Source organism: Ochlerotatus camptorhynchus, unplaced genomic scaffold (assembly GCF_037179485.1).
Source record: "Ochlerotatus camptorhynchus isolate MF236.1 unplaced genomic scaffold, CSIRO-AGI_Acam_v1.1 ptg000320l, whole genome shotgun sequence".
Classification (NCBI taxonomy): Eukaryota; Metazoa; Arthropoda; class Insecta; order Diptera; family Culicidae; genus Ochlerotatus; species Ochlerotatus camptorhynchus.
In genome coordinates, this window is record NW_027040808.1 from 597,248 (window position 1) to 611,808 (window position 14,561).

The 14,561-nt window shown below is 42.5% G+C and overlaps 1 protein-coding gene across 1 annotated transcript; it reads right to left on the reverse strand.

The window, feature by feature from the left end:
* Positions 1 to 8,126: 8,126 nt before the first annotated feature.
* On the reverse strand, positions 8,127 to 13,851 carry LOC135707821 (amphoterin-induced protein 2-like). The gene has a single exon (XM_065229718.1). It carries the CDS (start codon positions 11,469 to 11,471, stop codon positions 8,907 to 8,909), a length of 2,565 nt encoding a protein of 854 aa, XP_065085790.1. The 5' UTR covers positions 11,472 to 13,851; the 3' UTR covers positions 8,127 to 8,906.
* Between the last annotated feature and the right edge of the window lie 710 nt (positions 13,852 to 14,561).

Genomic DNA, 14,561 nt, shown 5'->3' on the forward strand with positions numbered 1-14,561 from the left:
CGTATAACTGTAGTTCCTCCAGGAGTTTCATATTGTCGATCGTCTCATCTTCATCGTGTTCAGAAGCACTGAAGGGGTTTTCATTTCATATATCTGAATAGATTTGTTTTTTTATAATGACAAAAAATTTCAGAGTATTTTTTGTTGTAGCAGTATATTTCTTATCTGTGAATCTTAGGCCTCTGATAAAGATGATAGTTGTAATGAAGCTTTAATGAAGGTCTAATACTGCTTCAAGTTTTATATCGGTCATAAAAAGTGTACCATAAAACATAATTGTATGTTTTGTTTTGGTTTTATTCTTCAGTTATAAGTAGTGATGCAGAACCACCTTACAGCTACCGTTAGAACTATGAAGTCTGAGTTTTAATTTAGTAGTCATAAAACAGTTTTATAGACGACTTGACGGCCTGATTTTATGACAAGAACACAAAACCGTAATACAACCAATTCATAGATCTATAGAAAAGAATAGCATCCTTTCCATCGAAATTAGAGAGATGGAGAGGTAACGTTGGTCTTATGTTAAACAACCATGAATGGATTAATCATTCTCATTTTTTTTTCTTCTTCTTTATTAGAGAGATTTTTAGCCTAAGGCTAGTTCATCTCTTTTAATCATTCTCACATCTCCTTGAATTAGCTAGACTTACAGCTGGGAGTGCTGATAGGTTTTCAGATTCAAGCTTTTATTACTTCTTTAGTTGCCCATTTGATGTATTCTAGGATAGCTCGGATGGCAAGGCAAGCGGCTGGTGATCGGGAGGTTATGGTTCGAATCTCATCCAAACGGATATGTGTATAAATTTTCTAGGATCTATATGTGCGCGTGGTGGGTGCGTGCTACGACAGCAGTAATGACAACAACAATCAACGAGAAGAACAACCTTGCTCTGTCCCGTTCTTTCGGATTAATTATCCCGTAGTTGAATAATTGCTTAATAAATGTATAGTAGTGCCTGAATAAACATTATTTCACATGAGAATCAAGCGTCTATAATCCAGCTTTATACTATCGCTGTTTAAGGAAGTAATGATGTCTAATAAACGCTGAATAATCAAAAATTTGATCGAATAAGCTCTGTTTTACAACTCTTGAAAGTCGAATAGAAGCTTCTCGACATACCTTATTCAACACCAAATATGTCGATATTGTGGTTGAATAAATTCTCCAGATTTTTGTGAACAAAGCCTGAACAGAAGTTATTATTATAAATAGTGCAAGTATTATTAAGCATGAAGTGGAATAAAATCGCCAAGAAGTCGTTTCTTCATTAGGCAATTGCATGTTGGGTATGCCAGTAACGTGCCTTTAAATAAAATGATGTCTTGTTATAATGAATATTATGAAATAATTGATTGGGCAATGAACAAAAATGCTATTAAAAAAAATTTCTTTTCGAGGTGAGTCAGGGATTAAAAATTAAAATAGATGTTAAGTGTTTTTTGTAACTTAAACTAGTCTAAATTTGATTGACAACGAAATTTCTGTTTTGTAATCGTAAAATTGAACATATCTGTAGTTCTATGGCGAACATTTCAGCTCAATTGATCTTAAGAGAACTAAGTTACAACATGTCCAAGTTGTCAATTGTTGCGTGAAAACCGGCATGCGCTGCTATTATATCGAACAGCACTTGCAGAACCTATGCGTAAAAAATACTCAACAGCATGAGCTCTTATGCCTAACCTCCGTTATGGCTGTCGTATCCCAAGTAACAATACAAATGTTAATTGGTTTTATTCATGTTTTATGGTGGTTTTATCAAAGCATGACTGAGTCTATGTGGTTTTATCATTGCTTTTTTCAAGTAAACTTAGTCTCATATCATTGATATTTCTGAAGAGTGCTTCAAGAACACTTGTAGAAGCCTACATAAAACTCCATCTTTTGTAAGTGTGATTGATATTATGAACAGTTTTAAGAGACACTTCAACTCCCTTTCAAGCCTTCTTTTTAAGCTTTCATAAAACTTGAGAACGGTTTTGAAAAAGTTTTATGGCATTCTTCTATAAATTTAATGTGTCTTGAGAATGCTGGCTTTCTTAAAACAAAAAGGTTTTAACCGAGAGTAAAAACTCTTGAGAAAGACTTTCCTAAAATACATAAACAAACTGTCACAACTAATGGACGCCAACAGGTGGAAAAAAATGAAAAATAGTGGATCTTACAAACGTAAATTGAGTAAAAACCTATCCAATATATTAACATGCCTTCATCTCAGCAAGCATCGACTTCAAAACAAGACGAACAGGTACGAATACGTATACAAAGACACAAGGAAACAAAGCCGGAGAACATTCCTTCCGATGCTCAAATGACAAACTCGATGACGAGCTTTTTTCTAGTCTACTGCGATTTACGTACCAAAAGGTTCTAAGCGGTATAAGAAATATTCCAAATTAAATTATTCATTGCAAATCACTTTGCTTCTCAATACTTACTTTTAATTACACCGCGATGTTTTCATTGTACAGTTCTACTAAGTTGTGTTGTTTAGAATAATTAATAGAATCAAGATAGAATTGGAATTAGCAACAACAATTGATTATAAGATCTTTTCATTTGAACGTTAACATTTGCAATGTTTGTGATAGAAGCACTGAACTTATGGCGATCTTACATAAAACTTATCTGTCTTGAATATCAATCACTAATTTTATTCAAGCTCAACTGATCTTTTTCATGAAAACAACAAGGTTAATTGAACTTATCACGCTCCTCCATAGTTCTGTGCAAGAACGATTAGTCTTAACAGAATCTTGTCAGGGGTTTATTTCAAACCATTGAAAATAATGGCGATTGCTTTTGACATTCTCGGAATGTAGCCATTAACACATAAATGACAATAATAATCATTCGATTTCAGCTATCCCAACTGATTAGTACCGTTCCTAATAAGGTTCTGGATTTGACAAAGGAATCTGTAAAATCCCTTTCAAAATCATAAAAAATCTGCCTGTTTCAAATTTACCACTTTGCCAATAAGATTTTTTTTTAAATAAATCAGTATTTAAGCAATATAGTCGAGGCGCGTTAGGTTTTTTCGAACTTTTGTATTGCTTAACGACGGCAAAATAAATATAGCATGGAAAATCGCTGAACTACAAGCTCGAAAATGATCGTCTTTGTTAATATGTCCATGACCAATTTTTATTCACATCGTTATAGGTCATAATCGAAAAATTTATAACTCGAACAGATTTTCCATCTAGAAACAAGCTGCCTATCTAGCAAAAACTGGAACCTGTGAAACAAACTTATCACGTAATGGAAGCACTCTTGAAGAGAAAAAACATAACACAGTGGCAACTTGTCGTAGTTTTATCAGAGGTTTAAAGAGATCTTGAATGCCATTATAAGCATGTATCGATAGGAATATCAAGTTTCAAGCGAACCTTAAAAACTAGTCTTGAGAACCTTCTTTAGTATGGGCCTCCTTCGTCTTATGAAGGTTTTATGGCTGTTTTAGAGTAGCTTTGTAGAATAATTAGTTTTATGTTCAGTTTTATAGAACTTGTCTTGAAAACTTCTTCAAGTGTACCATAAAATTCATTTTGTTAATATTAAGCCTAACGTCAATTATACCTTATGTATTGTCCATTGTGCCTGACGTATTAATTCCAAATTCCTAACCACCTTGTACCAGTTGGTGATTATGAAGTATTATGAACTGTTAAGCTATGACAATCATTATACTGTTGGTAATGGTAAAATGTTCGAAATTAAAAGAATCTTGATGCTACGATTTTAATCTCGTATCCACCATTTTGAGCTTGTATATGTGGCGCCAAATGAAATAAAATGCAACTACTTAACTCAAATCTTACGACAGCACTGGTTAAAAACAAGTTAAAATCTGGAACATATTGTGTATCTGGCAAGATGGTTTAATAATATCTGGAAAATCCAGCTAAATCTGGTATACTGTCAATGTTTCCGACAACAGCAAAGTGAAGAATTGCGACGCAAAGGATAGCACGATTACCGCAGTACTCGGCCAATGAGTTCAACCCAAAGTTGAGTTCAGTTTACTCATAATCGCAAACATCGCTGATCGGTGTCAAAAAGCATTTACGTTGTTAGTTGGTTCCACTAGTTAATGCCAACTGTTTAGAGCAAGTGGCCGTTTGTGTTTCGTTGCCAATGCAGTCGGTCTACATATGTTGCGTCAACTTAAGGCCTAACTCGGACTGCGCCATGTACTCCAATCATGCATCTTGTGTTCAAGAATTGTGTGAGCTTGCTGAAACTACCGATACAGTCAGACTATCATGGCAATTTGATGCCGACATGAATTCTTACATCCCGACCAACGCTTCATCTGAACAAGAAATTGCTCTAACCCAGTCGATCCTTGCATGTGGATTACAGCAGGTTCAGGATGTACGTAACGTAAACGAGAGATTACTTGACTTGGCTTTCGTTAGTGATACTGACAGAATCGAACTTTTCGAATCGCCCTGTGGATTTTTAAAACTCGACGCTCATCACAAATCTTTTATCATCAAATTTGACTACCTTCGTAATACTGACGACGTTGGGCTGGACCGCTGATATTACGATTTCAACTTCTACAATGAACCCCTTATCAACGCCCGGATAGGCTCGGTAGACTGGACGACGCTTTTGACTGATTGTGACGTTGACGATGCTGTTTTCCGGTTTTATATTCACTACAATCAACCATGGTGGACCACGGAACTTAGGAACCTCCGAAACAGGTTACGGATAGCAAGGAAACGTCTTTTCAAACAACGGGCTGAGGAAAACAGGCGATATGTATTGCGCATTGAGTCGGAGGCAAAGCGGGATCCATCGACTTTTTGGACCTACGTGAAGAAACTTAGGCGGAATGGCGGTATACCACTCGATGTGTCCTATAAAGAAGCTTCTGATCTCTTCGCAAAATTCTTCAAGGATGTTTTTCGACTACCCCTCCCGCTCATTCTCCGGATGATCGTCGTGACTGGATGAGCAGCATAGCTCATTACAACTTGCATTTGCCGCAGTTGGATGTATCTGTTGAAGAGGTGATGAAAGTTCTTTCATCTGTAGATCCTTCTAAAGGCCCTGGTCCAGACTGTTTGCCGCCATCGTTCATTAAGAAATTTTCTGCATCTCTCGCTTCACCTGTGTCGATTATCTTCAATCGTTCGCTAGTTAGTGGTGTTTTCCCCACAATGTGGAAGGTTGCGTCCATCACACCTATTCACAAAGCTGGAAACATCCACAATGTTGAAAATTATCGCGGAATTTCGATTCTAAGCTGCCTCCCAAAAGCTCTGGAGAAGATCGTATATGAGGTCGTATATCAAGCGGTTAGGCCAATAATTACCGAACATCAGCACGGCTTCGCGAGGAAACGCTCTACAACAACCAACTTAATGGTGTTTGTCAACTCGCTGATCAACTCCCTTGAAAAACGACGACAAGTTGATGCGATCTACATGGACTTCAGTAAGGCGTTCGATAGGGTTCCACATGTGCTTGCAGTGGACAAAATGGGGGGTATGGGATTACCTAATTGGGCCACGAAGTGGCTACAGTCTTACATAACTGGCCGCTCAGCCTATGTGAGCATTAACGGTGTTAATTCGCCTAGTTTCGAGATACCCTCTGGTGTTCCCCAAGGTAGCCATTTGGGGCCTTTAATTTTCATCCTGTTCGTGAACGATCTGTGTAGTCGACTGTGTTCTTCGAAACTTATGTTCGCCGATGACTTAAAGATCTTTCGTACAATTAAGTCAAGACTTGACTGTTGCACACTCCAGAAGGATATTGATTCCCTTTTGCGCTGGTGTACATTGAACGGTATGCAGCTTAATGTCACAAAATGCTGCGCAATATCTTTTAGCCGTTCACGCGAGCCCTTACGACATGACTATAGGATAGGACTCAGTAGTTTGCTCTTCGTTTCTTCAGTTAAGGATTTGGGTGTTATCATCGACTCTAAAGTCAGATTCAATGAGCACATCTCCATGATAACTGCTAAAGCATTCGCCACATTAGGTTTCTTGAAACGAAACACAAACGCATTCCAGAACATCTACGCGCTGAAATCACTATACTGTGCTCTCTTCCGCAGTCTTCTAGAGTATGGTGTTGTTGTGTGGGCACCCTTTCACGCTATTCAAGCTAACAGAATCGAAGCCATTCAGCGAAACTTCGTAAGATACGCTTTACGTGTTCTGCCCTGGAACGATTCGGTAAATTTGCCGCCTTACGAAGAACGGTGCAGGCTGATTGACCTGGACAAGTTGGCAGAGAGGAGGAAACTACTTCAGCGACTCTTCGTGTTTGGATTGCTTAACGGTGACGTGGATTGCAACTCTCTTGTGAGCCAAATCTACACCAATGCTCCTCAAAGAGTTTTTTTTATATAATGCGTTTATTTTTCCAGGCTCATTTTCTATAGCTTTGCGGGGCCAATATTCATTGATTAGATTACAAATAAACTTAAAGAGTTCTACGTAGTTACACGCTTCTGTGGCAACCTACCCATCGGACCAACTATGGATTCAACGAACCGTGGACTTTGTGCTGTCGTGTGTTTAATGAAACGTTTGATGTATATGATTTTAACATTAGTAAGTCTACTTACAGACATAGAATTCGACACCTAGGCTAGAAAATATCTGTACAACATTATGTTGAAGATTTAATTAAATAAATAAATAAATAAATAAATAAACATTGCAGGAACTCAGCGATAAGTAAATTTGCTTCATGTTTTCTTGTGGAAAACCTAAAAAATCTGCTGGAAAATGATAAAAATTGACAAAAGGAGTAGAAAATAGATAATCCAATCTCTAATTTTCTCATATTCGAGATTTTTTCCTGGAAAATAAAACTGGGAAACCTGGAAAACATGAGGTAAATTTACTCATCGCTGTGACCCTGTAATTTTTGCGATTTATTAGTAAACTAAACTAAAATTTGGGTTGATCTCATTGGCCGTGTACGATGATAGAGGAAATGCTTCTTCTGACCAAGTTGTCTGAATTTCCACGCCTCACCTATGAGCAGATCATAGACTGAGAAACGCTTATGTACCTAGAGTGTTCCTCGACGTCTGCGTTAGTTAAAAAACGTCCAAGTACCTTAAGTACACTTCTGTTTATAGTTGTTATTGAAACTGAGGGAAACGTTATTTTCCGAACCTTTTGATTATGAAAGGATTTTTTTAATCTCATTCATCGATCAAAATTTATTTAGCACATACATAATATATTCGTAAATTCAATGGCTGGCAAGCGAGACAAAATCGGTAGCCATTCAACCACATTTATGGTTCCCATAACATCCAGCAACGTACAGACAAGCGTCAGAAAAGCGGTAAGTTTTCCACCCACCCTTGAACTGATAACAGAATTGCGAATAAAAAAAAAATCTAATAAAATTCATTTCCATTCGCTTTCACACCACTCTACGCAAAATAGTTCTTCGCTACCGATAAATAACAACTCACCGTTCAAAAAGTTCCATTCCAGTCGGGCTCGGCGTTCCTTGGAGCAGCTGAAAAACCCGGCCTGCCGTATCGTTGATCCGACAGCCGTCCTGGAATCCGCCGCCACCGCCACAGCCACCGCCAAAGTTTGCCGTCAAGCAACCTTTTAGCTCTTCTATGTATATTTTGACTTGGACGAACATGCTCCATCCATGCGCCTTTCGTGACCGTGGATCCGTTCAACAGGAAAACACCTCTACCATCATCACCTGCTCCATCGATTTCCCCGGCCCACACCAGGACCATACTCACCGCAAAGTGGAGCACCTACTACATAAAGAAGGCATCGATGGCCGGTCGGTACACCAAAAACAGGAAACTTTAAAGCCAGAGCGCATCGAAACGGAGGCACACTTTTCCGCTGAACCAGCGGAGCTTCTAAACCGACCAAACAAGGCGGACGAACGGGCAGACTTTTTTTTTCTTTGACGCAGGTAGGATGCAGTTGGAAATGAACAAACGTAAATAAAACAAAACGAAAGGATATTATTCTCGATTTCATTTACTTTAGTTTTTTTTTTCTTTTCTTTATTTCTCATTCCTTCCTAAAAGATCGTTTACTAAGGTATGTAGGTTTTTCGCTCTGTACTAGCACTGTTTTTTTCTCTTTCTCTCTTTCTCTCGTTTGCACAGAACTTGTATTACAACTCTCGCATCTCTCATTGCTTCGTCCTTCTTCGAGCGACATGCAGATCCGGAAGAAAATTCTTCGTTTAGTTTCAAAGTCTTTGGTTTTTTTCATTTTCTCCAGCTTTTTACCGCTTTTGCATTTATTTTAAATTAACTTTTTACAAGTTTTCCATTTTCTGCTTTTTCATATATAAAACTAGCCTAGCTTTTTTTTCCTTAATTTTTCGATTTTTTCAATTTAACCATTTATATACTTTTCTGTTTTTCTTCTTGTTTTTGTTTTTTTTTTTAATGTGTATATATAATTTATTCCTTCGCTATAATTATATAAACTAGTTTTCTGTTCTGTACACCTAATTAATTACCATTTTCATTAATAATTAAATTACAAGTCTTTTTTCATTCCGAACAGGATTACCTTTTCCGAAGGTGTCCTCTCGTGCGCCCATTCGCTTCCGCTTCCTGCATTTCACTCGTACCTACACAGCGCTGTCTTCATTATCATTTGTGTTTACAACATTTACTAGTTATACTCAGTCGACAACCCCGATAAGGAAAACTTGGTGAAAACCCTCTCTCTTGCTTTCGTTCGACCTTCCAGGAGAATTGTAATCAAACAACCGCAGGCGTGTACCTCTGTGTGTGGGTATGTATGTGTGTGTGTGTGATAAATGTGTATACAAAATAAATGTAACAATCGTTCGTTCGTTCTGCACCTTCGCGCTTAAAACTGCACATTCGAAAACAAAAACTTTAAAAAATTGACTACACATCAGTACCGCATCCTTCCTGGTAGCCCTCGTCTGGGGAGTTCCGACTGTTGGATAATGCACGTTTCAAGGCCGTCACTGGGGGCAGCACCGGTACGCCACCTTTCTGCCACACACGCAGGGTTTTTGCATTCATCGGCATGCTTCCGGTGCTGCCGTGGTGTGCCGGCTGTATACTGCTGAGTTTGTTGTGCAACTGCTCCGCTCCGGGCACAATGGGCAGCCCATAGTCGGAGGGATAGCCACCGCCGCTGGTTGCGTTGGTACTGCCGATATTGACGGCAGTGGTGGTTCCCCCTACGGCACCTGTCACGTTGGAACCACTGCTGCTTCCTCCGCCAGCAACACCGATCGTACCGCTGCCACCGAAGTGAGTCCGCGGAAACGTCCGACTCAGATAGTCCACCGAAGAGGTTTCGTCGTCCAAGTTCATCATATTGTTGTTAGCACCGATGATGGGGATCTTGTCCGAATATGCCGTGTAGCCTCCGCTAGCGATCGTGGGACCGGGAGCTCGCGCCAGCAGCATATCACTCGTCTGCTCCAACGCCGACGTTAGATTGGAGCTGTGCGTTTCCCACAGACCGGAAGGATACAGCGAATCACAGCCAGCCCGACTGTACTCGCCACTGCCCGGTCGCTCGATGGGATCCATCAGCGAGAGAGTATTGAGCGCATTGGCCACATTGGCCGACAGCGATCCACTTGCAGCGCTGTTGATGATATTGTTATCGAGTAGCCCACCGGTACCGGCCAGATCACCAATACTTCCGAGCCGTTTCGTGTCGTTGATCAAATCTGGGTTGTTCCCAGCGGACGAATGCGTTGGCGACACGAAACAGTTTCCGGATGCGATCAAACTGCCACCGGCGTCGTAATGGGACGTCGAGTAGGGCAGATCAGTCAGTCGGGGCGGTTTCTGCACCGGATTGGCGCACTTTAGATCGGCGGAGTTTTTTCGATCTGGAGAATGGACATCATTAATAGGTGTGTTCACCTTGCCATTTACATTACTAGAGGGACTTACAGAAGTGATCACCTCGACCTGGTTCGGCGTTTTCGTGTCCGGCATCGGTATCCGCCGCAGTCGGACCAACAGGAAGAGTATGATCAGCAATATAAATAGGATCAATATCACCAGGGCCGCACTCAGGCCGATGATTTGTTTGTTTTCGATGGCGAATCCGATATCGCGCATCACCACATGCAGGGTAAAATTGGCCTCGGCCGTGCCTGCCCGGTTCTCTACTACGCAGTAGAATTCGTTTGAGTCCGTATCCAGGGCATTGGTCAGCACCAGCCGGCTGCGCTTCTCAAAGTTACCCTGCTCGTATACGTACACTCGCTGATAGGAACTAAACTGGGAATTGTTGAGCAGTAGCTTTCCGTTCCAGTACCAATTGACGTTGGCCGAAGGAACGGCACTGGTTCTACACTCAATGCTTGCATTCTCTCCGGTGTATGCCTGGATGTATCTCCGCACCGGGAGCATCTCCGGTTTGCAGGCGAAATCATCCACCTGTAGTTCGTAGAATGATTTACCTATGATTCGCTCCGGGCCCCCAGCACAGACGGGAGGAATCGTGTAGGAAATTTTGTTATCCATTAGCCAAACCTTGGCGGCCCGCAGCCGGCAGTCACAGACCCAAGGGTTCTCATGCAGTTCGACCCCGTGCAGTTTATTTAGTGTTTCGATCGTTTTAGGCCGTAGTTCGGACAGCTGATTGCCATTCAGTTTGAGCGAGTGCAACGAGCTGAGACCCTCGAATGCCTGCGGTGCGATGGTTTGGATCTCGCAATAGGCAAGGTCCAGCTTGGTGAGGCTGGTTACGTTCCGAAAAGCGTGCGATTCGATCTTCTGTATGTGATTTCGAGCTAGCGTGAGATCTCTAAGCGACGGTATGTACTGAAACGCTGCCGATGGAACTGCCGTGAGCAAATTCAGCGACAGATCCACTTCGACGAGATTGGTCAACCCGGCGAAGGCCCCGTCGTCGATCTGCCCTATGCGACAGTTGCGCAGGAAAAGCTTCTGCAGATTGAGGAGATTCGCCTTGGTGAAGGTGTCCTTCGCCAGTATCTGGAGATTGTTACCGGACATATCGAGCACCTGGGTGGAATGGTCAATGTTATCCGGTATGAGCATCATCTGCTTATCGATGCACTCGACCGCTTGTTTGCCGCCTTTCCACTTGCATTGGCACATCGTTGGACAGCTGCGTTCGGCACCCGTTCGGACAATGCAGGCGGTTATCAGAATCAGCACCACCGCCAGAGCACCGTTCGAGATGATGGACGAGATTGAGGATGTTGATGTTTTCGTTCGATGAGAGCGTGATTTCGTCCGGCCTATACTAATGATGCCCGCCAATGGCATCGTAGTCGGTGCCGTTCTACTACTGCTGCTACTGTGCCACCGTCGCTTTTGTTCTTGTTGTTGTTGGGGTTGTTGTTGTTGTTGCTGTTCGGTCATGATGTGAGCCTGAGATTGAGCTCTTCCGTTTTCGTAGAATGAAGAGATCACTGGGATATGCTTCTTCAATGTCACTGATGGGTGCATGCGAGGTTGTTTGTGTGTGTTAACGCGGGCACGGTCAGCGGGGATGGATGTGCTGATGAGTCGGTATTCACACCCGACAGGATGGACCAAATGCTAGTAGCACGCGATTCGCTGCTGCTGCTGCTGTGGGCTCGCGTGGTAGCAGAGGAGACACTACCATATCAGGCTCTGGGTTGTCTGTTCCCCGCACAAACAGCAGTGGCCTAACGATGACGTTGCTGTTGACGATGATGCTGCTGATGATGATGGCGATGATGCTGCAGAGCAAAGGCTTTCATCTGTGTTTGCTTTACGCGCTGATGGTCTCCGGCCTTCGTTATCGCAGTTATCCAAAGGAATTAGGCGAGTTTCCTTTCTTCTCTAGGCTCCGGCGTTGAGCGTATAAAAGGGATTTTTGGATTTATTCGGCCTACAGCTTGTTTTCGTTTCGCATTTTTTCGCCTCCAGATTGAGGGGAGGGGCACGCGATCTAGATTATCAGATCCGAAGCAGGATAATTGCGCACAATGCCGTTGGTCTTTTTCGTCCTTTTAACGCGTCGAGGATTACAAATTATTAAGCTTATTACCGAGGGGATTATGTAATTTTCGCCTTTGATCGTTCGGTCCGTTCAGTGGGGCACATCGGCACGCACAACAACATGAGCACACGCGTGTCCGTCTTGTAGGGGCAGATTCTTCTTCTCTTCGGTGACTGCTCTTCGACGGGGTTTATGATCCAGTTTATCGAAGCAACCTTCTTAATCACACTTAATCCGAGGGGTGTTTTTCTTCGTCGCAACTAATTCACCATTTTAGACTTCTTGCTTCGTGTTCGTCTACTGGAAAGTCTTGTGCCTTGGGTCGTGCTTTGCTATGTTCACTATTCACTGTTACAGTTGGGTGCGCACATTCACTTCAACAGTGGCTGGTTCTTTCCTTTTAATGAACACTGAAGTGATTTTCGCTTTTCCACCTCATTTGCTTAGTCGTTTTGATCTTCTTTCACTCACTCACTGACTGGCTGACGGTCTGCCACCTACTTCACCGTCAATTGATTTTTCACGGAACAATTTTTCTTCGGTCTTTTCCTTCCACAATCGGCTGAATGCAATTATGATTATCACATTACTATTTATAATGCCTCGATGAAACGATAACCCACCCCAGCGAAGGCCTTTATTTTGATCCGTTTTCCCTCGTTACTTCACCTGGTCTGGAGCTCACGTGCATCCAGACCTCCCGCACCAGTGCACAAACCGTGGCAGAGAAAATTCATAAAAAATCAATTTTGTACATAAATCTATCTTTTTTATTCACTGGTAATAAATCCAATTTAATCCTTGTTATGTGTGAGCTTTATACGAAAATTTATTACGTAATACGTTCGGGAAGCGGCTCGGGTGCGAGATCCTGACGCACACGGTTTAATAGCCGGTCGGTCCACCACTCCGTGGACACATACACCCAAACACACACGGCTATGTTTTTATGCGTGAGAACTTGCGACCAGAACAATTGGCCGACCACAGAAGCACCGGGAAAAACTACTCGGAAATTGAATATTTCATAATCCTTTTTTGCGGTTCGTTACGGTTCTCGATTCTCGGCTTCCTTTCCAGTCTTTTACTGCCCAAAAACGGCCAACACGAACAGCACTCTATTCACCAATTTGTTTTTACGAGATATTCTCACGGCTCAATGTTTACATGAGTCCGTTCGTAAATCCTTGCGGTCATCCCCGTAACTCATTCACGTCAGTAGGGGCGCATCTTCTACAGTTAACTTCCTTTCCCTCACACGGTGTCTTTCGAGCAACAGCAGCAGCAAGGGGAAAGCACTTAATCTCGGGCGGTTTGCTTTCTTCCAGCTTCCGTTCCGAAATTGGCTTTCGAAATCTTAATTCACCACCACTCGCTCTCACTGGAAAACGATAATTACGAACTTCCGCCCATCAGCACTCGAGACCTGCCAAAATTTGAGGGCATTCCCACTTTTTTCTCGTATCTTCCCAGTGCCAGCATTTCTTCAGCGGCTTCTACGTGTGCATTAACGCGTTCCTACAACTGCGATTGATTTTTCTTCTCTTCACTTCTCATGATTGCTGCTTCCCCTCTTCTTCTTCCGCAGCTGCTTCTGCAGCCCACTTGCGTGTCGATATTAATGTTCGCCTTGCTCCGTGTTCTACCGCAGCGAGTTCAACACTCCACACAGGCCAATTTACTTCCTCCCCTTGGGCAAGAAATGGAAATTTTGGATGGGTCAAAATTGCTTCCTTCTCTTATTTGGGCTTCAGCTTTTCACTCTTTTCATTTGATGCCTTCCAGACTTCTGACAGTCACTCACTACACCGAGAGATAAAAACACCACGCACAGAATGACAAGCACGTCCGAAGCGCACGGTAAACAAGCATTGACTGAATCTTCCCAAGCACGCAAAACACACGAGCCTTGCGTACTAGAGCCCACCACGAAGCAGCAAATCAATGAACAGTCGGAGAGCTTCTTCCCACCGAGAGAGCCTTCTCGCAGTAAGAGCCCTCACACGGCCTTAATTATTGATTTGCTGCTTATCCGGCTGCCCTGAAAAGCGTAGATCCTCAATTATCTCCGCATGCCGTCTCTCATATAACCCAAAAGGTCTCTCCCGCTCTTCTCTCCCGTAAGTACAGGGTGCCACGGAGTTGTCGGACTTGGCCCGAACCCAACACAAACACAACCACTTCGGATCGCTCATGCGCGCTTCTTCCCATGGCCGTTCTCCCGTGTTCTGATTTCTCCGGAAAACTGCAACTAGAATCATCCTCATTCAATTAGCTCACGCTCTCATCCGAAAAGAAAAAAAAACAACATATCAAACCGTCGGAGTTTTGTCGGACTGGAGCGAGAATAAAAAAAAAAATCCTTATTCCCACTCATCCGTATTTACCATCATTACAACACATTTCCGATTTTTTGCTGACACCGACAGCAGCAGCACCGTACCGATTTGTGCTGATTCAACATGCGAAACAGCAAAACAAAACTCAACACACGAACGATATGGCTGGTTGGCGTGAGGAACCAGCGAACCTGAAAGCCACAACAACAACAACAACAACAACGATGGCGG

Excerpts from the sequence above, each read along its gene's own strand:
- LOC135707821 (XM_065229718.1), bottom strand. The coding sequence starts at position 11,471 with ATGCACCCATCAGTGACATTGAAGAAGCATATCCCAGTGATCTCTTCA.